We start from the raw sequence: 24,365 nt of genomic DNA, 5'->3' as shown, positions 1-24,365 counted from the left end.
GCGGATGAAGGTCGGGAAAAAGCCTCAGCCGTCCCGAAATCCTCCGACAGATCACGCTGTGAACCCATGAGTGAAGCCGCCGGGCCGCCTCAGCGGCCGCAGGGCCCGCGCCGCGGGGAAAACACATCCGGCTATCCTCGGAAAGAGAGCCATGCTGTACCTCAGTACCCGCACGGAAAGGGCTTCGCAACGGGCGCAGGCAGCCCCCTCGAGAGCTGCCCGTGCGTGCTCCATCCCCAAACATGAGACACACATCTCATGAGAATCTCCATCCGTGATGTACCGAGGGCAAGAAAAAACACACCTTCTGTACATCTGGTTGCCGGACATGCTGGTAGACTTCTTCTTCAGGTAAGACACACTGCTTGTAGGACTGGAGCTTTCTTCAAACAACATACAGAGCGCCTGCTGAATAAAAAAGAGCTAATGATGAGTGTGTACAGGTGTGCTTTATACTCCTCCGGTTATTCCGTCACACCTTACCGTTCTAGCAACAGGCCAATAGGATTGGAGTGATTTCATTCACGTTCAGACCTGCTTCGCCTAGAGGCGTTCCCATAGTGTCGTAACCGACGCAGTTCGAGTTCCCTCGAAGGGGAACCCTGGAACTGCTTCAAGGACATTGAGGACCTTCGCCAGTAGCTCATGAAGCTCCTTCAAGGAACTCTGACTGGGCTCACAATAATTACAGTATCAACATATCATACGATTGATGAACATGCCCTCGATCATTTTGCTGACTTTGATATTGGCTGTTGAGTTGACATGAGAACAAATGTTGCAACATTTCAGCCAGTCGCTGCTTCTGTCTTGTCGCCTGCACACACAGCGACAGCGACAGGTGAAGATGACGTGTTACTCGAGTCTTTTAGGTGTTTTAATTGGTGTTTTCCCTAAGACTGAGTTGGGCTAGAAAGTTTGTAAGAATACACAGTGCAAAAAGCAAAAGTACAAATGGACTTGGTTTCCACATTCCTCAGCTCCAGTGTGGGAACATTTGGGCTTTAAGCCGATCAGTTGAGGCGAGTCAGTTAAAGTCAACAAGTTCCATCTAAAACAAAAGTAGTTATGGTGATGGGCCTAACCCGATTGACAACCATTGAACAACCAGTTCAAGGACTATAAGAAGAACCCAACTGTCTTTCCAAAGGCCATAAAGCTCTTTCAAGTTCTCAATGTACCGTCATTGCTAAAGGAGGCAGAGGACATCAGACATACAGAGCGGGATAGAGCAGAGGAGAGAGAGGGAGAAGCCATTGCTAGATGCCAAGCTAAACTATGTTAGCTAGCAAAACTGACAACAACTGATATTTAGCAAGAGTTGCTAAAGGAAGGAGAGGACTGTAAGTGCTTGAGCAGAACTACTGTAAGATAATACATAGTGGATAATTATCCGCTGTAAGGAACAATTTAACAGCTTGGGTACAAGCACCCAAAACAAGACAGTACGCTTACTGCAGCACGAGGCCCCATGTTACAATATTACTGCAATTTAAAAATATTTAATATATTGCATTTTTTTCCCAGTTTCAATCATGTCCCCAAAGAAAAATTTGGTTAACATAATTTTTAACAAAAAAAAAAAAAAATTCAGTTTGTTCATGTGACTTTCAGTGGATCTGATTTAGCATTAGTTTGACCATCCTCTTCTAACGCTACCTCTGGATGAGCCCTCATGTTCGTGGTATTCACAGAGTATTTTATTTTCACTCTTTGCAAATCAGTCATGTCAAACTCCATGTAAAAAAATCCAAACTCCATACTTTTGATTTAAACCCAAACTATGTTTGACTGATTTGTTTCTCTGATGCTTTATTTTACCAACTTCCACCTGCATGCTGACGGTCACCATAAAAACCTCAACGGCACCATCCAGTGGACTGAACAAGCAATGGATTTTATTATTGTACCAAAAAGGTTGAATTCTCATGTGCAATTTGTGCAATAAAGACTGATACTTGGGAAATGTTGTGCTTATTTATTTCCCCCTGCCATATCATCCAGCAGATCAACGTGGTTCTGTACATTTACTGAAAGACTAACTACGTACTTATACCCCAGGGGGTCCTTCTGCAGATACCAGGGGGTACTTCTGTAGATGCCACTGGGTACTTCTGCAGATACCACGGGGTACTTCTGCAGATACCTGGGGCTACTTCTGCAGATACCAGGGGATACTTCTGCAGATACCTGGGGCTACTTCTGCAGATACCAGGGGGTACTTCTTCAGATACCAGGGGGTACTTCTGCAGATACCAGGGGATACTTCTGTAGATGCCAGGGGGTACTTCTGCAGATACCAGGGGGTACTTCTGCAGATACCAGGGGATACTTCTGCAGATGCCACGGGGTACTTCTGCAGATACCTGGGGCTACTTCTGCAGATACCAGGGGGTACTTCTGCAGATACCAGGGGATACTTCTGCAGATACCAGGGGGTACTTCTGCAGATACCAGGGGATACTTCTGCAGATACCAGGGGATACTTCTGCAGATGCCACGGGGTACTTCTGCAGATACCAGGGGATACTTCTGCAGATGCCAGGGGGTACTTCTGCAGATACCAGGGGGTACTTCTGCAGATACCAGGGGATACTTCTGCAGATGCCAGGGGGTACTTCTGCAGATACCTGGGGCTACTTCTGCAGATACCAGGGGGTACTTCTGCAGATACCAGGGGGTACTTCTGCAGATGCCAGGGGGTACTTCTGCAGATACCTGGGGCTACTTCTGCAGATACCAGGGGGTACTTCTGCAGATGCCAGGGGATACTTCTGCAGATGCCAGGGGGTACTTCTGCAGATACCTGGGGCTACTTCTGCAGATACCAGGGGGTACTTCTGCAGATACCAGGGGATACTTCTGTAGATGCCACGGGGTACTTCTGCAGATACCAGGGGGTACCTCTGTAGATGGCACGGGTACTTCTGCAGATACCTGGGGCTACTTCTGCAGATACCAGGGGGTACTTCTGCAGATACCAGGGGGTACTTCTGCAGATGCCAGGGGGTACTTCTGCAGATACCTGGGGCTACTTCTGCAGATACCAGGGGGTACTTCTGCAGATGCCAGGGGATACTTCTGCAGATGCCAGGGGGTACTTCTGCAGATACCTGGGGCTACTTCTGCAGATACCAGGGGGTACTTCTGCAGATACCAGGGGATACTTCTGTAGATGCCACGGGGTACTTCTGCAGATACCAGGGGGTACCTCTGTAGATGGCACGGGTACTTCTGCAGATACCAGGGGGTACTTCTGTAGATGCCACGGGGTACTTCTGCAGATACCAGGGGGTACTTCTGTAGATGCCACGGGGTACTTCTGCAGATACCAGGGGATACTTCTGTAGATGCCACGGGTTACTTTTGTAGATACCAGGGGGTACTTCTGCAGATGCCACGGGGTACTTCTGCAGATACCAGGGGATACTTCTGTAGATGCCACGGGGTACTTCTGCAGATACCAGGGGGTACCTCTGTAGATGCCACGGGGTACTTCTGCAGATACCACGGGGTACTTCTGCAGATACCAGGGGGTACTTCTGCAGATGCCACGGGGTACTTCTGCAGATACCAGGGGGTACTTCTGCAGATACCAGGGGGTACTTCTGCAGATACCAGGGGGTACTTCTGCAGATACCTGGGGATACTTCTGTAGATACCAGGGGGTACTTCTGCAGATACCAGGGGATACTTCTGTAGATGCCACGGGGTACTTCTGCAGATACCAGGGGGTACTTCTGCAGATACCAGGGGGTACTTTTGCAGATACCAGGGGGTACTTCTGCAGATACCAGGGGATACTTCTGTAGATGCCACGGGGTACTTCTGCAGATACCTGGGGATACTTCTGTAGATGCCACGGGATTGTTAATGTTTGTTGTGTGGTTGTTGTTCAGGTGTGAAGGCCACGTCAGCCTGGAAATGTGACTCCTGTCTGGAAGCCTGATCTTTACCTTTGTTTCCACAGAAATGAGCAGAGTTCTGGTGCAGTTGTGTGGTATGTCGTGGGCTGCAGTACTGAGCCGGACCTGTTGGGAATTGATTCATGCCTCAGTTGCTGCCGGTCTTATCAATGATGGCCAAATCACGTATCTCCACATTCGCTGGTCTAAAACCTTGTAACTTCATTTGAGCTTGGTTTTAGTAAAACATGAATAATATAATGACATGCACAGGTAGAAGACCACACCAACTAACAACGACGAGGTGTTCAATTATTTTTAAAACACATTTCCGGTTTGTTTCATTTCCTAAAAAATTAGAAAAAGTTTGGACGTAGAAGGACATAGTTTGGACACTCGACAGCAATGAGAAACAAATCGCTCAACAATGCTTTGATAATATTAATAATGTAATCAATATAATAATATTTCATACAGTAGTCTGTGTGCTCGTATATGAGCACGATGAAAGGAGACAAGTTTAATGAGCCCAACTTGAGTTCATTCTTAGTTAAATGTTTCATGTTAGTTTTAATAAATGTTGTCACCATGTCAGATCATATTTGCTGCTCACTGAAAACAACATATCTCCAAAATAAAAAATTCTTTACCAGAAAACTTCTAAGGATAAAAACAAGATTTAAAAACCTTCTGGCTCATGTGAGGAAACTATTTTCACCGACTTATGGAGATACGACGTTTCAGAGATACATCCTGCGATGTGTTCACTGACTCTGTTTCTCCATCCTGCGATGTGTTCACTGACTCTGTTTCTCCATCCTGCGATGTGTTCACTGACTCTGTATCTACATCCTGCGATGTGTTAACTGACTCTCTGTATCTTCATCCTGTGATGTGTTCATTGACTCTCTGTATCTCCATCCTGCGATGTGTTCACTGACTCTCTGTATCTTCATCCTGCGATGTGTTCACTGACTCTGTATCTCCATCCTGCGATGTGTTCACTGACTCTCTGTATCTCCATCCTGCGATGTGTTCACTGACTCTCTGTATCTTCATCCTGCGATGTGTTCACTGACTCTGTATCTCCATCCTGCGATGTGTTCACTGACTCTCTGTATCTTCATCCTGCGATGTGTTCACATGTAGCTGGGAGCTTACTGTTTCATTAAACAACAGCAGACTGTAAATAACAACAAACATATAATAATTAATAATAATAATAAATCAGGTAACCGTAACTGACTCCTCTTTAGAAGTTCTGCTCCTTCAGACGAGTTTTTGTATTTGTTTGCCAGGAAAGATAAAGGTGAGGTGTGGTGACGTGACTTCAGGTACAATCAGGAAATATTTCCAGAGAACTGAAGGGGGCGGAGTTTGAGGAGATCCAGGAACAAGGAGACTAAATAAACCTGACTGCAGGTTCAGAGACGAGGCGGTGAGTCGGTTTCTGCTCTTCAAACTGAAACTACACTGATAATAAAAAGATTTTTTAATGATATAACCGTCTGAGATGGATAAAACAACGAGATAAGAACTGATCCAGTTTGGTACATTGACGTAATTTATATTTATGTTTCCAGCACTCTGAACAAGCTGGTCCCACATTTGAAAAAGGTGAGTAAACATAACGATTAGTTTTATGCTTCACTTTATATCTACAACACGTGTTTTATCTGAGAATTATGTTATTTTACAGACTTCTGTAACCTAATGTATGATGACCTCTGGGTCTGAGGCCACTAGGGGGCATCTATAACTGAAACAAATCCCTTTCACATGTTGTGAACTGAATCGACTGAGTTATCAAATCGATTAACAATGGCCGTGAAGTCTTTAGATCAAATGTTCAAAAGCTGATTCCAATATATAAAACAACAAAACTAAAATTTTAAAGTTGTTGTGTGGAATATAAACATTAAGGGCCCGAACACGGAACCCTGAGGAGCCCCACCATTTATCCTCCATACATTTGAATTGAAATTAGTCTTTTGTTTGTATTTATTTAAACGTTGTATTGATCAGATCAGTCAGGTGTTGGCAGCGCTGCAGGAGGAGAGTTTCCTCCACGTTCAGACTGAACCGACAGGTTTTTCTAACTTCTGAGGAACTAAAACAGGTCCAACAGTTTCAGTCTCATTTCAACTGTAGGTTACACAGTAAATATATAATATACTGCGTGTCTCTCACCAGTATCAGAAACAGTCTAAGGAACATGTACAAACCACATGTACAAGCTCACTGGGCTGCAGGCTGTTCCAACATATTATATCGAGTATGTGCTGATATTTTTAAGATGTTTATTTTTGTCATATTTTAGTCTTTCTTCCAGCAGCACAAAGCACAGTGAGGCCACTGAAAACACGCAAATCAAACTTATTAAAGCTGATTTAAGTGTTTCCAGCAGCACAGAGCACCTTCTGCTTCAATACATGCAACCAGGTCTTGACATTAACACCCGCCAACCCGCCAGCCGTGGCGGGTAACAGTCACTCCCACTAGCCACTTTGTTATTTCAGATGCCTTTTGACAAGACTACAAACGAGTGACACTGGTCCATTTGTGAAGCCTGTTGTCTTGACCGACAGCACTGTAAACTAGAAGATTCTGTCAAGATTAAACAGGCCCGAGTGCTGTTTTGGCCTGCCGTTAATTATTAACTTGACCAGCGGCAGCGATGACAAAGCAAGCTTTTTATAGCAGGAGAATCCACACAACAGGCGCCTCTCCTGCAGTGCCGCTGTGTGAGCGTGAGGACGCCAAATATGACATCCGGACTTTTGTCACAGGAGAATAAGTTTAATCTGTCACAGGGCAGCCGCAGTCCCTCAGACCTGCAGACCGTCAGCCTGCCGTCTGCTTTGAACCTGATGATATGATGGTATGACATTCAAAGGAGAATGAGATAAAGAGAAAAGGCAGAAGGAAAAAGCCGTTAAATGCTGTAAAATGACAGAGATCTTCGTGACTTGTTGTTACTAGCAGGGCTGCCCTCATATCACATCATATGGTCATATCACAGCTACCTTTCCAGAGCTGATTCTGGTTTTTGGTAAAAGTAATCATGCCCTGTAGGAAAGCAGGAGATGCATTTGTATGGGATTAATCTGGAAAATAAAGACTTCAGGTGGACGTATCTCCAGTTACTCAGAGCCTCATGATGATAAACATAAATCCAGTCAGACATGCAAAACAATCTTTTTCTTAGACAAAAATAATACTACTCTGCTCTGTATTACAGTATTTACTGTAAATAACAGTTTTCCTGATGCATGTTTTGCATTTTTGATGTTTAGTTTAGAAGAATCTTTTACACACGTGCAGCACTTTAATTATATACAATAAAAATCTACTCTTTTAATATCTTAGAATACATGTTTTCATAAAAAAGGAGGTTTACAAACAACCTTATCAAAGCTAATCATAATATTAGTCAATTTTAGCAGGCCATAGTCAACTTTAATCATATAAAACATAATTTTTCAACAACAAAAATGTGGCTAGTGAAAATGCTGTGTGGCTAGTATCTTTGGAAAACCACTAGCCACATTGGCTAGTGAGCAAAAACGTTAATGTCAAGACCTGCATGCAAGTAACGATTATTTTCATTATTGATTATTCTTCCAGTTCATCGTTTTGGTCCATAACGTGTCAAATAAATAAAACGTACAGTAGAAGAAAGGGCGTCACTCGGTGGGGACATCAGGCCTCAGATCAGATAACGAGACCGAACGATGCACGATATCGGGTTCATGGTCCGAGGGTCCTCCCCCAAAAAACTTTGGGAACACTTGAGATACTTTCTTTGGAGCATGCATATTTGTTTCCTCTATATTTAAATTGCAGCATGGAGCTGACAGTTAAAGAGCTTCTGCTGAAAACGCTGAAGAAGTTGAAAGCTGAAGAGTTTAACGACTTCAAGTACTACCTGGAGGAGTACGGAACCAAAACCAAGGCCACTCTGAATAAAGATGACGGTTTCCTGGAAATTTCCCCCTGTGACCTGGAGAACGCAGACAGACGGAAGACGGTGGATCTGATCGTTCAGACGTACAGCAGCCAGCCGGTGAGGGTGACCCGCGACGTGTTAGAGAAGGTCGGGAGGAACGACCTGATGGACGCATTAAGTCAGAACACAGGTAAACCTACGCAGAGAGGTCAGAACTAAAACTACAAACACTCATTCTTCAGATCAGATGTGTGGAAAATCTAGTTTACACGTTGTTCTAAACTAAAGAGTAAAAGACTCCTAGCATTGAATTCTCAAACCTGATTCATAAACAGGGACGTCACAACACCAGACATTTAGTAGTCGATACTGATGCCAGAAAAATCCCATCATGCACTCCTTCAATAAAAACATCTGAACAGTAGAACAACTAGCAGTTGATAAAGAGAGGATGTCCAGACAAGAGGTGAAACCTTACACTGATTAATTCATTCATTTCTTAACTTCACTCTCAGGCGTGAAATGTTTCAGGGTCTCTCTCTCTCTATTCTGGCAGCGGCTTGAGATTTCTGTGTTGAAAAACTAAACAGTTATAGATTGAAATGGATCGTATTGTATTTAAAGACGTCCATAACTCCTCCTGCAGTTACAGGCGTGTTGGACAGACACTGTGAGTCTACGCATGTGCAGATTTAACGCCTTTAATGACACCGCCTGGCCCCTAACCCCACGCACATGTGCAGAACGGACATTCAGACATTCATTTCTTAGTGCTGCGAACTGCATCATCATCTTTGGTGATTCTGAGTTGACCCAAACTGAAACGTCTAAATTAGCTCTCCAACAGAACTGGGAGACTTCCAGACTTTGACACGGAGCTGTTGAAGGTTGTAGATATTAAACCAACAACATACCTGATGGCGGAGCTGTTGCTGCAGCTTGGATCTCAAGTACTGCCATGTTTTCAAAGTTTAGGAATCAACTTCTCGTGACATCCCTATTCCTAAGGATCATGAATATAAAACTGTTCCAAACGAGTCCTCTCATCTGAAACAGCCTCTAACGTCCCGTCTCTCTGTCCTCAGGTCCGATGGAGTTAAACGCCGGTAAGATTTCAGTTTCATGTGACACTTAAAAAATATCCCATGACACGTGAACGCACCGTGAAACCTTTTCTTTCTCTCCGTTCTTTTTTAGCAAACTTTCGGTAACGGGGTTGCCATGGTAACAGCTGCACACTGTCCAGGACAAACATCTGCAGACGTCAAGATATCAACTTTTGTTTTACTGTTTCTATTTTTCTTCATCAAGTTTAAAGTTTTAGGTGTTAAAGTGGAATCAGAGCATTTATATTGACTAATATTGTACTGTTTTGTCACGGTTCATTCTCTTATCTAACCGAGGCAGGGCTGTTCTTTAGTCTGGAGCTTATTCTCCGTGTGCGTTTATCTTCCTGTAGAATTACACTTTAGCTTATTAGTCACTGTCATATTTTTTGGAGTATGAATTCGACAGGTGGAAATTAATATCAGGTCTTACACACTGTACCTTTTAATTATAGTTGTGATTTCATCTAGAAATAAACTGGATTCATAAAAGTGTTTGTGTTTTTTGCCGAGGCTGCAGGTGCACAAAGACAGAAGTACACGGGACATCTGTGAGAGAGTGAGCTATGCTACATGACTAGCTGCTCTCTGTTATAATATTTGATGAAACACACCTGAACACTGGCGTAAAGATCTCTTTTATTAGGTCAGTAAAATACCCTCTTATGTACAGAGTTTAATCTGTTAGTCGTCCATGTTAACTTTGTTCTATATCTGTAATACATATAAACTCAACACTATAAAAACATACATTGTACACGCTATCATTTCTTGAACCCATCGTTACAGCAGGACACAAACAACAGTAAAAATGTTCCTGTAAAATTCATCCCTTAAAAAAACCCACTAACAACAACATTTCTGTAAATCTTGTTTTCTGTATTCGATAAGTCCCTCAGGGAATCATCCTGGGTCCTCTGAACTTTCTAGTAAACGTTATTTAGATTTAATAAATCCACTTGTTTTCTGTCTTAATCGACAGCTCCAGGGTGTGTCGAGCCTAGCTTAGCACAAAGACTGGAATTATTTGATTCAGTTTCTCAGTTGAATTCTGACTTCATTTCATGAAAGTCTAAAACAACATGTCGGCTCCATACTGTACCTGAAGACATCACGTCACCAAGATTACATTTTGATCCAGTGTTTAATATGACGAAGGTCTTCAGTAAAACATGTATCAACATATATACTGACTTAGATTACTTTTCTGTGCAAATGTGTGTTTTCCAGCATCAGTGAATGCAACACAGCCTGAAAGTTAATATATTGATCCATACTTTGAACACATCAGTTCTTACTTACTGAGTCTAAATTCACCCGCTCTCATCCCGTCATATATGGGCGCTTTGTCAAGACCCTTTGGTGTCGTTTTTTAATGCCCTGGGTACCTTTAGCATTGTTAAGCATTGGTTTTGAAGGTGTAGGACTCCGCAGTCAAGTTAGCAAGAATGAATATGCACCATCCTGTTAGACTTTCAAAGTAAAACTAGTGGTTAATGTTGTTAAATGTTGCAGCTGGGTTAGGTTTAGACACCAAAACCGCTTAGTTAGTTTTAGGAAAAGATCATGATTTGGATTAAAATACCTACGTTACTTACGTGACCCTAAATTATAATCACTAAAAGGAATCAATAGTGACTTTTTGCTTCACATGGGAAACAAACAATGGGCTCCTGGGAGAAAATCCGGTGTCTGTCCCACCATCATCCCAACCGCCTCCTTACTCTGACTTTTTGGTTATTTATAGTAGTGAAAAATGACGCTAGATGGCTTCCCCCAGTGTGTTGAACTAGGATCTGTGTCGGTACCGGACGCTGAAGGACGTGACAAAGTCACGCTCTGGGAATGAGAGCGGGCCGTAAATATACTGAACATGGACAAGTAGATATTTTGAATGAAAGTAAACGCAGGTGTGTGGTTGTAGAAGATCCATTGTTCGTAGCGTAAAACACTAAGTGTGATTGAGGCTGTGAGTCCATACTAATCAACAAACAATCTGAAACCTGTACAGCAGCAGAGGTCATCGATTACAACATTGAGTGAGCAGGTAAGACTTGAGCCAATCAGCATCAAGTCTTTTGATGCCTGCAGTAAGTCAAATCTAAGACACAAAAGACACAAAAGTAGTTGTGGACACAGAGCTTTCCTTCCTCTGTTAACATCTTCAGAGGGTTTGAGTCTTGTGAACAATGTACATGTTCAGCTGAGAATTTATTTTTAGGGGCTCCAGAGTCTCTGTAAGTAAATATGTTTGGTATTCTTGGGCACAGATTTCAGGTAGGAGTGAGGATAGTGAGTTAGAATCACATAGTATTGACGATAAAATATTCCACAGGCTGTCTTCAGGACGGGTCAGTCTGAGGTCTTCCCTCAAAAACAGTGTTAATCCTGTTTGGTGTTTCTTGGCTCAGAAAAGGTTTTCTTTGGGGATGAGAGGTATTTGAATGCCAAAACACCTGGAACTTTCTTGTCTTCCCCAAAGGTCAAGAGTCAAGAGTTTGGAAGGTTGTAGCGATACTTTGTGTTTCTGAGGTGCCAGGCAAGTGGGACACTACCTGAAGATGGTTGGTCTGTTGTGATTTCCCAGCTTGTCATGGGTCTGAATGCAAGAATTTCTGATCTTAGAACCAGTACAAGGTTTTAGTTCCACACAGGTTCTACCTGGGTCATTTAAGGCTTGGTGGTCTGGTGGTGAGAGAGAGGTGTTGTGTAACCAACAGATTCCAGGTTTAACTTGAGGATGATAATGTTTGGTTCTATAGTTCTTCAAGGTTCCAAAATGATCTGGAACCTGTATAGATAGCTCTCAGTCAAAGGATTGGTAACTATGTTTTATAAGGCTTGGTAGTCTGGTGGTGAGAGCAAGTTCCGGGTTCAACACCCATGCATTTAAATACCCACAGAATCTGGATTTAAAAAGGAGGAGAGGATGTTTGAGTCCAGAGTTCTACAAGGTTCTGGAAGGATATGGAAAATGTTGGGACAGTTCTTTCACAAAGTGAGACATTTTGGGGTATTAAGGTGCTAAGTTTGTTTGGTCTTGAAAGAGCAGTGAAGCTGCTGGTTAAAATTTTAGAATCAGTCCAGAGTTCTAGATAGTTCCACTCAAGTTCCATCTGGATCATGTAGAGCACAGTGATAAGAGAAGGGTATCAGTCTGCAGTCCCCAAATTCTACTCTCGTAGCTTTAATGGCCATACATTTTAAAAACAGGAAGAGAAGATGAGATTGGGTCCAGAAAGATCTACAAGGTTCTTGAAGCTTCTGAAACAGTTTTAGCTTGACGTGGAATTGTTGGTCCTTTGCAATGAGACATGATTCACGTTTAAGGTTTTAAAACCAGTCCCGGGTCCCAGATGGTTCAGGCATTTCAGGCACAGGGTTTAGAAAGGGGTCTGGTGAAGCCTGCAGGTTCAGGTTGTAATCCCAGAGAACTTGAATGTCTATTGATTTTTTGTGACAGACATTTACGTGATGATGTTTGGTTCCAGAGATCTACAAGGGTCTAGAAGGACCTTCAATTTGTTGGAAGAGTTATTGCTCAGTGTTTTGGGTTTTTAAGGTGACAAGAAAATTATGTTCTATTTGGTCTGTTGCCTTGAAAGAAGAACCAAGCTGCTGTCAGTTTCAAGACTGCTGCAGAGTTCTAGGTACTTTCACTTTCACAAGTTCTATTTGTTAGAAAGGGACATCATGTAGCCAGTGAGTTCCAAGTTCAGTCCCTGGTGAATTTGGGTTTGAGAGGAAGTGATGTTTGGGTCTAAAGCCTGAGAAGACTTTTGGCAGGACTCATCATTTGGGGGGCTTCCAGGAGGTCCACGGAGGCTTCTGCATGGTTCCAGAGGAGCTCCAGGAGGTTCCCCCTACCTCTGGGAGAAGACGGTCTGGAACTCCCTGAGGATGAGCTCCACTATCTGGCTTTGGAACACCATGTTGATCGTCATATTAGATGACTCAGACTGGGGCCGGAGCAGCGTGGGGCCGAACACGATGGCAACGCTCTGAACCGACATCCTGTTGGAATCCTTGTTCTCGATCACCCTGGAGAGAGAGAAAGTCAAAAACAGTGCGAGTTGAGCAAAGTAAATTATTTTTTTCTGTTTTGTATGTATCATCATGTATCATCACTGCACCAGACTACAAACTACCACAGCACAGAAAAGATTAAGGTTTTCAGGAGTCTTTCGTTCTTGGTCATACTAACGTACCCAACATTTTTATTCCGTGTCACTGACACATTACAGACAGACAGACACACAGACTTGAGTTAGATGTATGAGTTGAGCATAGTATAAATTAGCATGGACATATACAGTATGTATGTCCTCTGCATTTTAAAAAGCCTGTTAGTCCAATTAACCATTCTAGATGCAAAAGTCTTTGTATTTTATATTTTTTCCAACCATGGAAAATAAAGAATCACATTTGGCATAGGACCCCTCAAATATTTTAGGGTGCTTTGCACTCAGAATGAGACTCATTCATCTGTTCTGGGTAAATTAAGACACTTCTCAATCTGAACTAACATTTCCAACAAGCAGAAGGAAAGAGCATTCTGAGGAGGGAAACAATAAAAGAAAAAACATCTTCTTAGAACCTATAAAACCTGTTTCCCTTTGTTCACATTCTACCATCGTTAGCAAACCAAAGACTTGTTTGAGCTTTCTGTCAGTGTCAGTGGGTGATATTATCTAAGAGAGGTGTCTTATATGTTTTCTACACTAACTAGCTAAGATCCCACCGGACCCAGAGCATAATTATCCCCTCCAAAACACAGAAGGTTAAAATCAAAGTTCATCAACAAGTTGTCTGCTGTGAGTGTCTGGCTTACTATCACCCTTAACTAGTATAAAACTACTCCTCTGTATATTGTTCAGGTTGTAAGAAGCCTCAGGAGGAACTCACTTGCGCAGATGTTTGAACAGCAGCTCCATGGTGTCATGGTTCGGCAGAGGCAGGGAGCGAACCAGGTCCTTCATGTAGGAGACTCTCAGGCTGTAGTCTGCGACTTCTGTATGGAAATAAACACACAGAGCTGCTGCTAAACACTGACAGCTTCATATTGGCTGTGGTTTAAATGTTTGTGTAACATTTTGCAAGCTGTGCATAAGGAGTGTATAGTTTGTAGTGTAAACTGACGGATGGCAGCGATGAACTTGTCAAAGCAGCTGAAGGGGAATAACGGCTCTGGAAGCTCCCGCAGGAAAAGTTTCAGAGCCCCCGTGATAACATGGATCTCCTCCCACTGTCCGTCCTCCAGGTCCAGATGCTCTTCTGCAGGGACAACAGGGATATCATGCAAAAGACAAAGAATGAGAAACCTTCCGTTTGTATAAACAAATCATCTGCAGATTCTCTCTGGACATAAACACAGTGTAATTACATCAGGCACATAAACCTGCATTCTCTGTAACAGCCTGCTGCTCTGTGTACATTTAACCAGCGCTGCTGAAAGAGCTTATTAGTCAGCTGTTTTTCCCAAAAAGTATGTTTTGTTTTCAGGCTGTTTTAACATCCTATCAGAGTTAACATCAATTCCAGATGCACCAGGTTGCTAACCAAGCTAGCTAGCTCCACCTGCTCATCCAAATATGGTCACATCCGGTGCCTGGATACCAAAAATCTACATGGCGACGGCCAAAATGTCAAACTAGGGCCTTTAAAACGGCAGTCCACAAACCAACGGGGGACGTCACTGTAACTACGTCCACTTCTTTTATATATGCTATGGTGTGGCCACACAGTAGGACAAATGAGTCCGATTGGTCCATATCAGACTCACTTATCAATACAGTCCAGGCCTGCCCATTTTTTATGTTTGATATTTGCCACTGACGTCTGCGACCTCTGTATACTCCACAGTCCTATATGCCTCCATCCAGACTCTCACCAGACTCTCTGCTTTTTCCCTCTTTATTTGCTCTTTTTAGTTCAAATGTTGCTGCACATAAACGAGCTGCTGGTTGGCGTCCATGTTTGTTTTGGTAGAAGAACATGGTTGGCATTCTTGAAGGATTTGAGGGGTCATTTACATGATTACAGAGCAGAGGTTCATGGTGGATTTACTCTTTAATCTCTGCTCTGTCCTTACTGTCAAACACTTAAACATTTTTTTTCAAACAGACTGAATCAGATTAATGCTGCTGTCTGCAGGTCTGGACAGTTTGTTACCATGATCAGCTTTGTGTCGTAGTTTTTGGATTACAGCCAGGTTTCCGCTCACTCTGTAGATCCCGTCCACCTGCAGACCTGAACACACACACACACACACACACACACACACACACATCAGTCTGCTGTGGGTTTACTGGTATTAAATGTGTGTGTGGATTGTATATTTACCTCTCCGCTCTACCACTTTGATACATTTCTCCACAAATTTGGGGATGGTGGTGTTCTCTCTGTGGCAGAGTGTATCCAGGTGACAGCCGAACACGTTATCTGGACCAGAGATAAACATATGATATACTGACTCGCCTCAGTGTGCATCATCACGTAGAATTACTCACTATCCGTTAACAGACACCTCATCTTTGTTTAAGAGGCCGTCGTTACATTTTGTGTGGACTTGTCCTGTTCAAAGAGATGGAAGTTTACCTCTGATGTAGCCTTTCTCTTTAACGCTCTGCAGCGTCGGCCTGCGCTGGAGGAAACGCCGTAGTTTGGTCCGAACTCGCGTCTGCTCAGAGTCGGCAGTTCCTGATGTACTCGTGGTCGCTAAAACAGAGAAGAAGAATGTCTGATGTCTGAGCAGGACAGGAAGCAGAATTACAATCTCTGAGGAGGTGTTTTAACTTATTTTGGATTGTGTCACATACAGTCCAAAAGATCTCAATGTTCAAACAAATAATCTGTATAAGAACACATCAAATACCTGCTAATGAAAAAATTCTTATTACCATCAAGTCAAGTAAACTTTATATAGTCCAAAATCAATGTAAAGCACATGGCGGCCTCTATACCTACACCCTCAACTCGGATAAGGGGGAAAAATGAAGAAACCTTAATTCAACGAATGTAGATCTTCTACAGTAGTCAGTAAAACGTTGAGTTATTTTGGTGGGTCAGCTGGACCACATAACTGTGTCTCCTGAAAGTTCAGCAAACTGATTTTCAGATGGATTTTAAAGAGTTTTAATGTTTGCTGTTAATCTCAGTTTAGAGACGATCTGCTGATGGTGAAGACACGTCTGATTCTACTGAGAGGAAACAGAAAACATCAACCAGCTGCTGACCAGAGTTTGTCATAAAGAAGATTCAGCTGGCCACATTTTATTCTCCATGTTCACCTTTGAAAACCCCAACTGACCAAACAATCTCAACTCAAGGTCCACTTTCTCACTTGTTCTGGAGTTCTGAACATTCACAGATCGACTGCAACTGAGCGAACTGAGTCTGCTGATGACGGCACGAGAGGGTCCATTAATGCAGCAGAACTGTTTACATATGTGAGTGGAGAGGTGTGTAGACCAGTGACTGCAGGCGTGATGTTGATGGGCTCGGTGCTTTTTGTGGCTGTAGTGCCGATGCAAGGCAGAATACGATGGAGTCTTAGAGTAGAAATTTCTATGCACACATTTACATTTACTCATTTGGCAGACGCTTTTATCCAAAGCGACTTACATTTTAAGGAACAACATACAAGCGTCAACAGAGCATCAAATACAGATCTACAACTGACAATACATACTAGTAAGAGCAGCAATAAATACTAGGTTTACACAACTCTCCAATCACACGTTGTAAACATTTCTGCTTAAATCTAGATCCAGAGGATGAGGCCAGAAAGCAGGTGGACTTAATGGATATAAATTTGTAGATCGTGGACTCACGTGTCCTCTTCTTGTCTTTATCTTCTTTGTCCGAAGCGACGTCGTCCTCGTCCTCTGACTGATGACCGTGTTCCTGGAAGAGTTAAATGAAACGTGCTGATGTTATCAATCATCTCGTTAATCTGTAAAGCTCTTTAAAACTCAGCTCTGATCCTTAAGAGACACTGTGGGACGTCCTCACAAGTATAATGTTTGTGTAGGTGTGTGTGTTACCAGCTGTCTGATGGCGTCGTGCATCACTTTGAACCAATCGCTGATGATGCTCTCCGTGTCGTACTGCATCAGATACTCGCAGCCCTGACGAGTCTTCAGCTGCACACAAACACAACCACACGCCTTAGTAACACGTTAGTAACCACGGCAAGGCGTCCAGTCAGAATGGTGGACAAACTGTAACCATGGTAACAGATGGGATACCTCCAGAACGTTCTTCTTCGATGACTTTTCCTTGGAGGCCCAGCTCACCGAGGCTCCTCTCAGCTCGACGGTGTATTCTGGAACAATCTGTGACGATTTATTCTGCAGAACAGGAAGTCATCATCATCAGAGCTAAGTTAATTAAACATTCATTTATATAGTTGCTGTTTTGCCTTAAAGAATTAGTTTGATTACAACATTAATATTATTATTTTAGTTCATTTGAGTTCTTATTAAGGCTTTTATTTTGACGGTACAGGCCAGCCTGGGCAGGTGAGTCTAAAGCTAACCCCTCGGTCTCGGTCTAACTCGGTGTTACAGTAAATGACAGACGTGTTGTGATGAGCCCAGTATGTGTAACTGGTTCTTACAGCGTTCCCAGTTGGAGCAAATTTGGGGTCTCTGTGGAAGGTGAGGATCCCACCGTGGAGGACGGTCCAGGACTGACTCCAGTTCTTCCTGTCAACAACAACACAAACAAAGACACAATAAGCCAAACTGAACCAACTGTACAGCACATATATGTTTGTCTTTGTAATGTCCTGAGCTTCTCTGTGTGCTCTGTTTGCAGGTACCCTGCCAGCCACCCTTTTCTTTGTTTGCAGTGAACTCCTCTACGTTGCCTACATGGAGCCAGAGTCCTAATGTTTTGGGGGCTAGTCCAGGATAGATCGCCCCTGCAGGAGTCTTATTGCTGTTCCCCCCAGCCTGTGTAACCCTGCGTTCGACTGTTAAGGTGCTGTGTTGTTTGATGCTCGCTGTGAGTTGCTGTTTCTCCCTCTGCGGTGAGTTTAGTGTCTGAGTGCTTTTGACCTGAACTTTTCAGCGATCCCCCAGGTGAGTTAGGGGGTGTGCCAGTCGACCAGAGTAATCTGTCCCTCCATCAAATCGCTCGTTTGTTTTTGTTTACCATCTTTATTTAGGAGATAACTCTGGGTGGAGACGTGTTTCTCTGTTGGGAACATTTCCGGTCCTTGGCCAGATGGCTGAGGTTCACTAAAGCTCTGCTCTTAAAGCTGCTTCAAAGACGGCACACCTCAGTAGATATTTAGGCTTTAGTGTAAGTTAGGCAGGTAGCAGGGGGTTTGCTTGATGTTCTCACCACATTAGGTAAGTTAAAGGTGCTATGCTTAAATGTGGCAACCAGCAGCGCTTGTAGAAGCAGCAGCTCCCTCAAACTTCACTACACTTTTGTTCTTCATCTTTTTTTCCAGCTTTATTGATGAAACTTGTGCTTCCTCCGACAGAAATACAGTCACTGGAAAAGGAAGACGGGTTTTTGGATTAAAGAGCAGCAGATCTTAGACGATCCACACGGCCAGATAAACCGGACCAGGTACCACAGCGGGCGCTGTGATCGCTCAGAGAGGAACCGTGTAGGTCCAGCATCGACTTTACGCTGCTCCTGAAAGGTCCAGCCTGGACAAAATGGGACTCATGTGGGCCAAGCAACAGAATTCAGGGATTGTTGTGCCCACATCTTTACAGAGACCTGGTCCATAAAAGCAGATTACCATCAGTGGCCTGTACTACGAAGGGAGTTGACAGGGTAACAAACTCTGACCGCTACACTGGAGTTAAACTACGACGGTGGAAAAGATGTAGGGTAGTTGAGTCCCTGTTAACTTAATTGGAGTTGGTGCACGTTAACATAAAAGCGGCGTGTTCGGCCGTGCAGGAGTTTTTTCGCAACGGCGCATGCTCCATATTTCTCCAGAGGAACGCACGTTGGTAGTGTCAGGATATGATGAATGTAAAGATACGTTAACGGCTAAATCTACTGTCGTGGCGGCCGACAGAGCCAGGGAGGCTTGTTGGCACCGCGTGGAGTAAATTTGTAGCCTAAAAATTTCCACAGTGTTTTGATTGTAGTTCAAATTTCTATTGTGTATTTTATGGGCTCTTCTTTTATGTGTAATATGATTAAGATGTAAAGGTCCAGCTGCACATGAGGTCCACTGTAATAGAAAAAAGGAGCCAGTAACATCACACACACACACGTCTGCCGTGTATTATGAAAGTTATATTAAACTTCACAATCAGATTTAGCAGCGAGGAAACACTCCTGAGTTTATTTCTTCTTTTTTCTTTCTTTATTTCTTATTTTTTTTCTTGTAAATTTCACACTTTAATCTAGGACTTTTGTTTCTCGGTTATTGACGCCTATATCTAAATATGTGAAAACACTTAGGAGAATTCAATTACAGACTACAGATAGGCTGCAACTCAGAAACTGTCCCGTTAATTAATTAAGATTCCTCTCTAAAATCCCAGCTCGGCTGCAGGGCTCGCTGTCTGAACGTGATGCTGTTGTGTTCAGAACTTCAGTGGGACAAATCAACAGACCTCGGTAACACCCTTTGGTAGAATGGGTTAATCGGGAAGTCACACCTGAAGTTACCTGGATAAGACCGGTACCCTGCTTCATAGTACAGGCCACATGTCGCTGCACTTTACATTCTCCCAGACGCAGATTAAAGAACTGTACTTTTATTTAAATGTTACCATATTTTAATACACATTTAATTATTAGTTCTGTGTGTAACACGGGTAACACACAAACTTTGGTTTCGTTATCCAACCTTGTGTCGTATAATGACAAATAAACAACCTTGTAACCGTCTAACCGTGATCCTAGCTTGGTGTGTTAAGCAGCTTTTGTCAAGTAATGATCTGCGACTTGACTTTGTGCAGTTCTCCCCAAGTCTGTTGTTGCCGACCAGCAGGTTCTGTTTTGGTGGAGGTGTTTGTTGGTTTGTTGGTTGTGATATCCATTAGGTAGAGAGGATTTGTGATTTGGCTGCTTTAGTGTTATTGGACACTGGGTTCATTTTGAAACTTTCTCTAAAGGCTTCAGCGGCAGCTTCTCAGATGTAGGAACGTTATCAGAGCAACACCTGCTGACTTCATTGGAGCCGAAGTGCCCTTAAAGTCTCACCTGATCCTTTTGCCGTTCTCAGCCACTTTCGTCTTGTTCATGATCCCTGCTTTCTCCAGCAGGTGGCTCTGTGGAGACACAGACACAGACAGGTGAGTCTTCAGGTTTCTTTAAACCTGCAGGTCGGCTTTGAAATGTGACTCCTGCGTAAACAAGGGAGTGGTGTGTTAGAGAGTGAGTTCAGTCTTCTCTCTCTACCTGCAGCTCAAAAACATTTTTACAAAGACTTTTTAACTGAAGAGTCCTAAAAAACATTTGGCTTCACGTTCCAAACTACACACACTGCTAATAAAATCTCCTGGAGGAACCTGGAGATTGTGCTTCAAAAAAACCTTTAGAACTTCCTCAGTGAGCTTTAGAAACTCCCCAAGAACCTCTGGAACCCCATTCAGGTCCCCTCGAGTCTTTCATCTCTTAAAAGACCCGTAGAATCTCCTCAGGCATTGCTAGAAGATCCCAAAGGACCTTTAGAATAACCTCCACAATGACTCATAGTGCCTTTATAAGGATCCCGGAAATCTTCTTACTGGCCTCTAGACTTCCTCAAAGACCCCCAACACTTCATCAAGGACCTGCAGAACATCTATAAAGACTCCGAAATCTCCTCAAGGTCCCCTAGAAATTATTCAAGACCAGCCTACTCAAAGACCCCTCAGAGACCCCTTGAACCTCATAAGAACCAACAGATGGATCCACATAATCCCTGGATCTTTCACGATCATCTCCAGAACCTCTCCTTGATAATTCTCAAGGAACCCCAGATCCTTCTTAAGGACCTCTGAGACATCCCCAACATCCCTTTGCAGTCAGACCTGCTGAGTCAGTATGGTCGTCAGAGATCAGAAGTTTGTTTCTTTAATCTTGACTGAACTTAGTTCCTTCTTCTTCTTCCTTCTTCAGGTCCAGTTGATGCCCTTTGTTACCAGAAAGTTTCCTGTTTCGTCAGATTTTAGATTTGATTTTGTTACCGGTGCCTTGTGTGAAACATTGCTCTGAAAAAAAGATGTTATTATCTTTGCAGAGCAGTTCCTCAGCCTCACCCTGAGAACCATCAGCAGAACCAGAGGAGGGAGTTAGTGGAGAAACACCAGGCAACTTTCTGAGCAATATACACAGAGTGAGGATCTGCCGGCGCCCCCTGCAGGCTGCAGTGCTCATTACAGCCACATCTGGACAAGATGGTAACATTAGTCCTACTACCTGCTTTATTATTAATCTCTGTGTCAAAGTGTTGGACAGCATCTTCAGGAATAATATTTTTAAATGTGAGGCTGCAGACACTGAGGAGACACAGCAGGGGGCGCCGTCCCTCCGACCTGCCCAGAAAGTTCCCTTCAGGTGACGACTTAGTGTTTTAGAAACCACATGTTGGATTGATTCTGCGCGAGTTAGAACAAAAGTTAGTTCAACCTCTAACCAACGGCACGACACTGACACCAGCGACCACCAGACAGACACCCAGCACCTTCAGCAGCCAATCAGAGCACAGGACCTACGTGTTGCTGGTGGGAGCCTGTGCTGCGATTGGACAGATTCCTCTTCAGTTTGTGCCTATCAGAAAGCTTGATGAGAGATGACAGGATGAGATCACAAGGTGTCGACAGGTGAATGAATGAATGACTGATGGGAACAGATGTAATGGGTGTGAAGGGGGGCAGGTGAGTGAGGGTCTACCTGTGGGCTGTCGGGGGACTGCTTCCTGAGGGTCACCTCGCTGAGGTCGGAGACGTTCCTCCGGTGGCTCGGAGCAAACGGCTAACAGAGAGAAGGATTATTGTTAAGATCTGGTTGACGCAGCTCATGGATCTGCACAGACTGCTACGCTGGTTAGACTCACGACTTCGGCCACGCTGTGTCTCCAGTTCTTCACTTGTGGAACTGTTCCCTCCTCAGAAACTCCATTTCCCATCAGCCATTGGGGCAAAGGCGGAGCCTGGAATAACCAATGAATCAATGAATGATAAACCAGCTGCCTCACCGACAGACTGCCAGACCTACTGACTGATTACCTCCTGCTGCCTCCTCTGGGAGCTGTTTGCATCTTTCTGGTCCAGCTGAGCTCTGGGAATCAGACTGGCGTGCTGTTGAGGATTCTGGGAAAAGAAGCAACTGGAGATTAACAGTCAAAGCCGGTGACAGGTTCACATGTTGTATATGTGTGTGTGTTGTACCGATGTGAAGACAGAGTCGTTGTCAGTGTGGACATCTACAGGATAGTCTTCCTCTGGCAGCGGAGGCTTCAAACACAGTTATTATAGAAAGTTATTAAATGATCCTAAATCATCTGAAGACAGAACCGACCTGCTCTCATGTCTTCACGTTCTACCTGATGTGCTTCAAAGATAAAGACAATAATAAATACATTCGTTTAGCCTTGAACGCATCGTCGGATTCTGACTTCAAACTTCTTTTTGAGCTTTAAAGAGTCTTTTGTTGACGTCAGGATATTTTCAGTCAAACAAAAATCATTTTATGTTTCACAGCAAAACATCTATGAACTTCCGGGCTGAAACCCCGAAAGAATTCAGTGATCTTAAAGAAGACCTAATCCAGACGTAAACCAGGACCTTACCGGGCCGACGCCGGACCTCCTGCTGGCTGCAGGTCCTGGTGGGGGTGAGGAGGACGAGGAGGGGCCAGATGTCTCTGGTGCGTCCCATGTCGTGGCTCTTGAGGTGGGGTTGTAGTAGTAAAATTTCCCTGAGACTTCGTCCACCAGCTGCTCCCAAGAAGAACCCTGACAGGACGTTAGTTCACAGGATGTTTTAGTTCATCTGAACAGAACGTGTTCTTTTTACTCACATTTTCAGAAATAAAATGATGGTTGGTACCTGAGAGGAGGCGGGGCAGGTCAGAGGGGAGGGGGAGGCCAGCTGTCTCCCCTCGCTGCCCCTGGACTGGCCCATGTCTCGAGCAGGCGGGGTCGGGGGGGTGCGGGGGTCGGACCAGGTGGTCTGTCTGGTCACAGGATGGTAGTAGAACACCTTCCCGCTGTCCTGGTCGGTGTGCACCTGAACAAGGAGCGTTCAGGGTCAGCGAGATCTGAACACCGTCCACTCTGAGTCTACTCAGGAGAACTGATGGTGTGTTCAGGCGCAGTCGTACTTATTTGTGTTAACCCCACATTTTGAAAAACTTTTATAAGAATGCTCCTTTATTTAATAATTATTTTATTGCACTTGTTTTTGCTGTAAATCTTTAAATTATTTTGTTCACTTGCAGCTGTTTTATTCTTCAGATGTGTCCACTCATGCACCTGTCTAACACTCAGGTGTGTCCACTGTGTCCACTCATGCACCTGTCTAACACTCAGGTGTGTCCACTGATGTACCTGTCTTACACTCTGGTGTGTCCACTCATGCACCTGTCTAACACTCAGGTGTGTCCACTGTGTCCACTCATGCACCTGTCTAACACTCTGCTGTGTCCACTGATGCACCTGTCTTACACTCAGGTGAGCACAGACATGTCCAGTTGTTTACCTTATGTCACTTCTTGTTCCTGAACATGAGGCTGAAATGTTGAAAACATAAAACCATTCTGCAGCACAGTGTTGTAGTCAACTGAGACAAGACCAAGACTTTTAGAGGCTGAGGCCGAGTCGAGACCAAGACCAGTTCCCCACATTACCTGACACACACTGAAATGTGGAACGAGATCAGAGGTACTTCTCAAACTGATCTGAGAGACCCACATACCCACTAAAGCACCCACATACAAACACTAAGAGCTGAAATCAATGTAAGCATCTTTTTCCAACACTCCTTTCCATGCTGACCATCGCGGGGAGGGGGGGCAGTCGTTAACGGGAACAACACATTTTTAGGGTGATTGGTTACATCCAATCAAAGTTTGGATGTTAACAAATAAATCAGATGAAGCAAAAGCAATTTATTGATATTCCCAAAGTTATGGTCTTTACTGGTCTTGAAATAAAATCCAGAGTCCTCAATGTCCGAGACTGAGACAAGACCAAGACCATCAAAAAGTGGTCTTAAGACCGGTCTCTTGTACTACAACACCACTACAGCGGTGTTTAAATATGTTAACTACCTGCCTGTGAACTTTAGATCAGAGACAGATTTTATCTCTCGTTGTTAAAGTCCTGTCCTCAGCGTTCTGCCTAAACATCAGGACGTCTGTGTTGGTGAAGCTTCACAGGCTGTTCGTCCTGTTCACGTGTCTCTGAGCAAAGCAGTGAACCGTCACCTGTTCCTC

The 24,365-nt window shown here is 43.8% G+C and overlaps 1 protein-coding gene across 3 annotated transcripts in view; it reads right to left on the bottom strand.

The window, feature by feature from the left end:
- Positions 1–9,585: 9,585 nt before the first annotated feature.
- Positions 9,586–24,365, bottom strand: part of LOC119896621 (rho GTPase-activating protein 27-like) — a 35,990-nt gene continuing 21,210 nt past the window's right edge. For 2 of the 3 annotated variants that reach the window (XM_038710121.1, XM_038710122.1), the window contains exons 5-22: positions 22,979–23,158; positions 22,720–22,884; positions 22,319–22,384; positions 22,157–22,240; positions 21,985–22,080; positions 21,822–21,902; positions 21,644–21,709; positions 20,148–20,215; positions 17,581–17,668; positions 17,210–17,311; positions 17,006–17,104; positions 16,793–16,865; positions 15,558–15,677; positions 15,303–15,401; positions 15,132–15,209; positions 14,100–14,234; positions 13,866–13,971; positions 9,586–13,001 (exon numbers count right to left, since the gene is read on the bottom strand). In XM_038710121.1, the coding sequence (XP_038566049.1) occupies positions 12,824–13,001; positions 13,866–13,971; positions 14,100–14,234; positions 15,132–15,209; positions 15,303–15,401; positions 15,558–15,677; positions 16,793–16,865; positions 17,006–17,104; positions 17,210–17,311; positions 17,581–17,668; positions 20,148–20,215; positions 21,644–21,709; positions 21,822–21,902; positions 21,985–22,080; positions 22,157–22,240; positions 22,319–22,384; positions 22,720–22,884; positions 22,979–23,158 (1,884 nt within the window). In that variant the 3' untranslated portion in view covers positions 9,586–12,823. The remainder of the gene's footprint in view (positions 13,002–13,865; positions 13,972–14,099; positions 14,235–15,131; positions 15,210–15,302; positions 15,402–15,557; positions 15,678–16,792; positions 16,866–17,005; positions 17,105–17,209; positions 17,312–17,580; positions 17,669–20,147; positions 20,216–21,643; positions 21,710–21,821; positions 21,903–21,984; positions 22,081–22,156; positions 22,241–22,318; positions 22,385–22,719; positions 22,885–22,978; positions 23,159–24,365) is intronic. The other variant, XM_038710123.1, reaches the window with a different exon arrangement.

This window comes from Micropterus salmoides, unplaced genomic scaffold, assembly GCF_014851395.1.
Source record: "Micropterus salmoides isolate LMB-PRFRI ecotype aquatic unplaced genomic scaffold, ASM1485139v1 Ms_hic_scaffold_10, whole genome shotgun sequence".
Taxonomy (NCBI): domain Eukaryota; kingdom Metazoa; phylum Chordata; class Actinopteri; order Centrarchiformes; family Centrarchidae; genus Micropterus; species Micropterus salmoides.
Note: the sequence above shows the minus strand (reverse complement) of the source record. Positions and strands in the feature narration are given on the sequence as shown.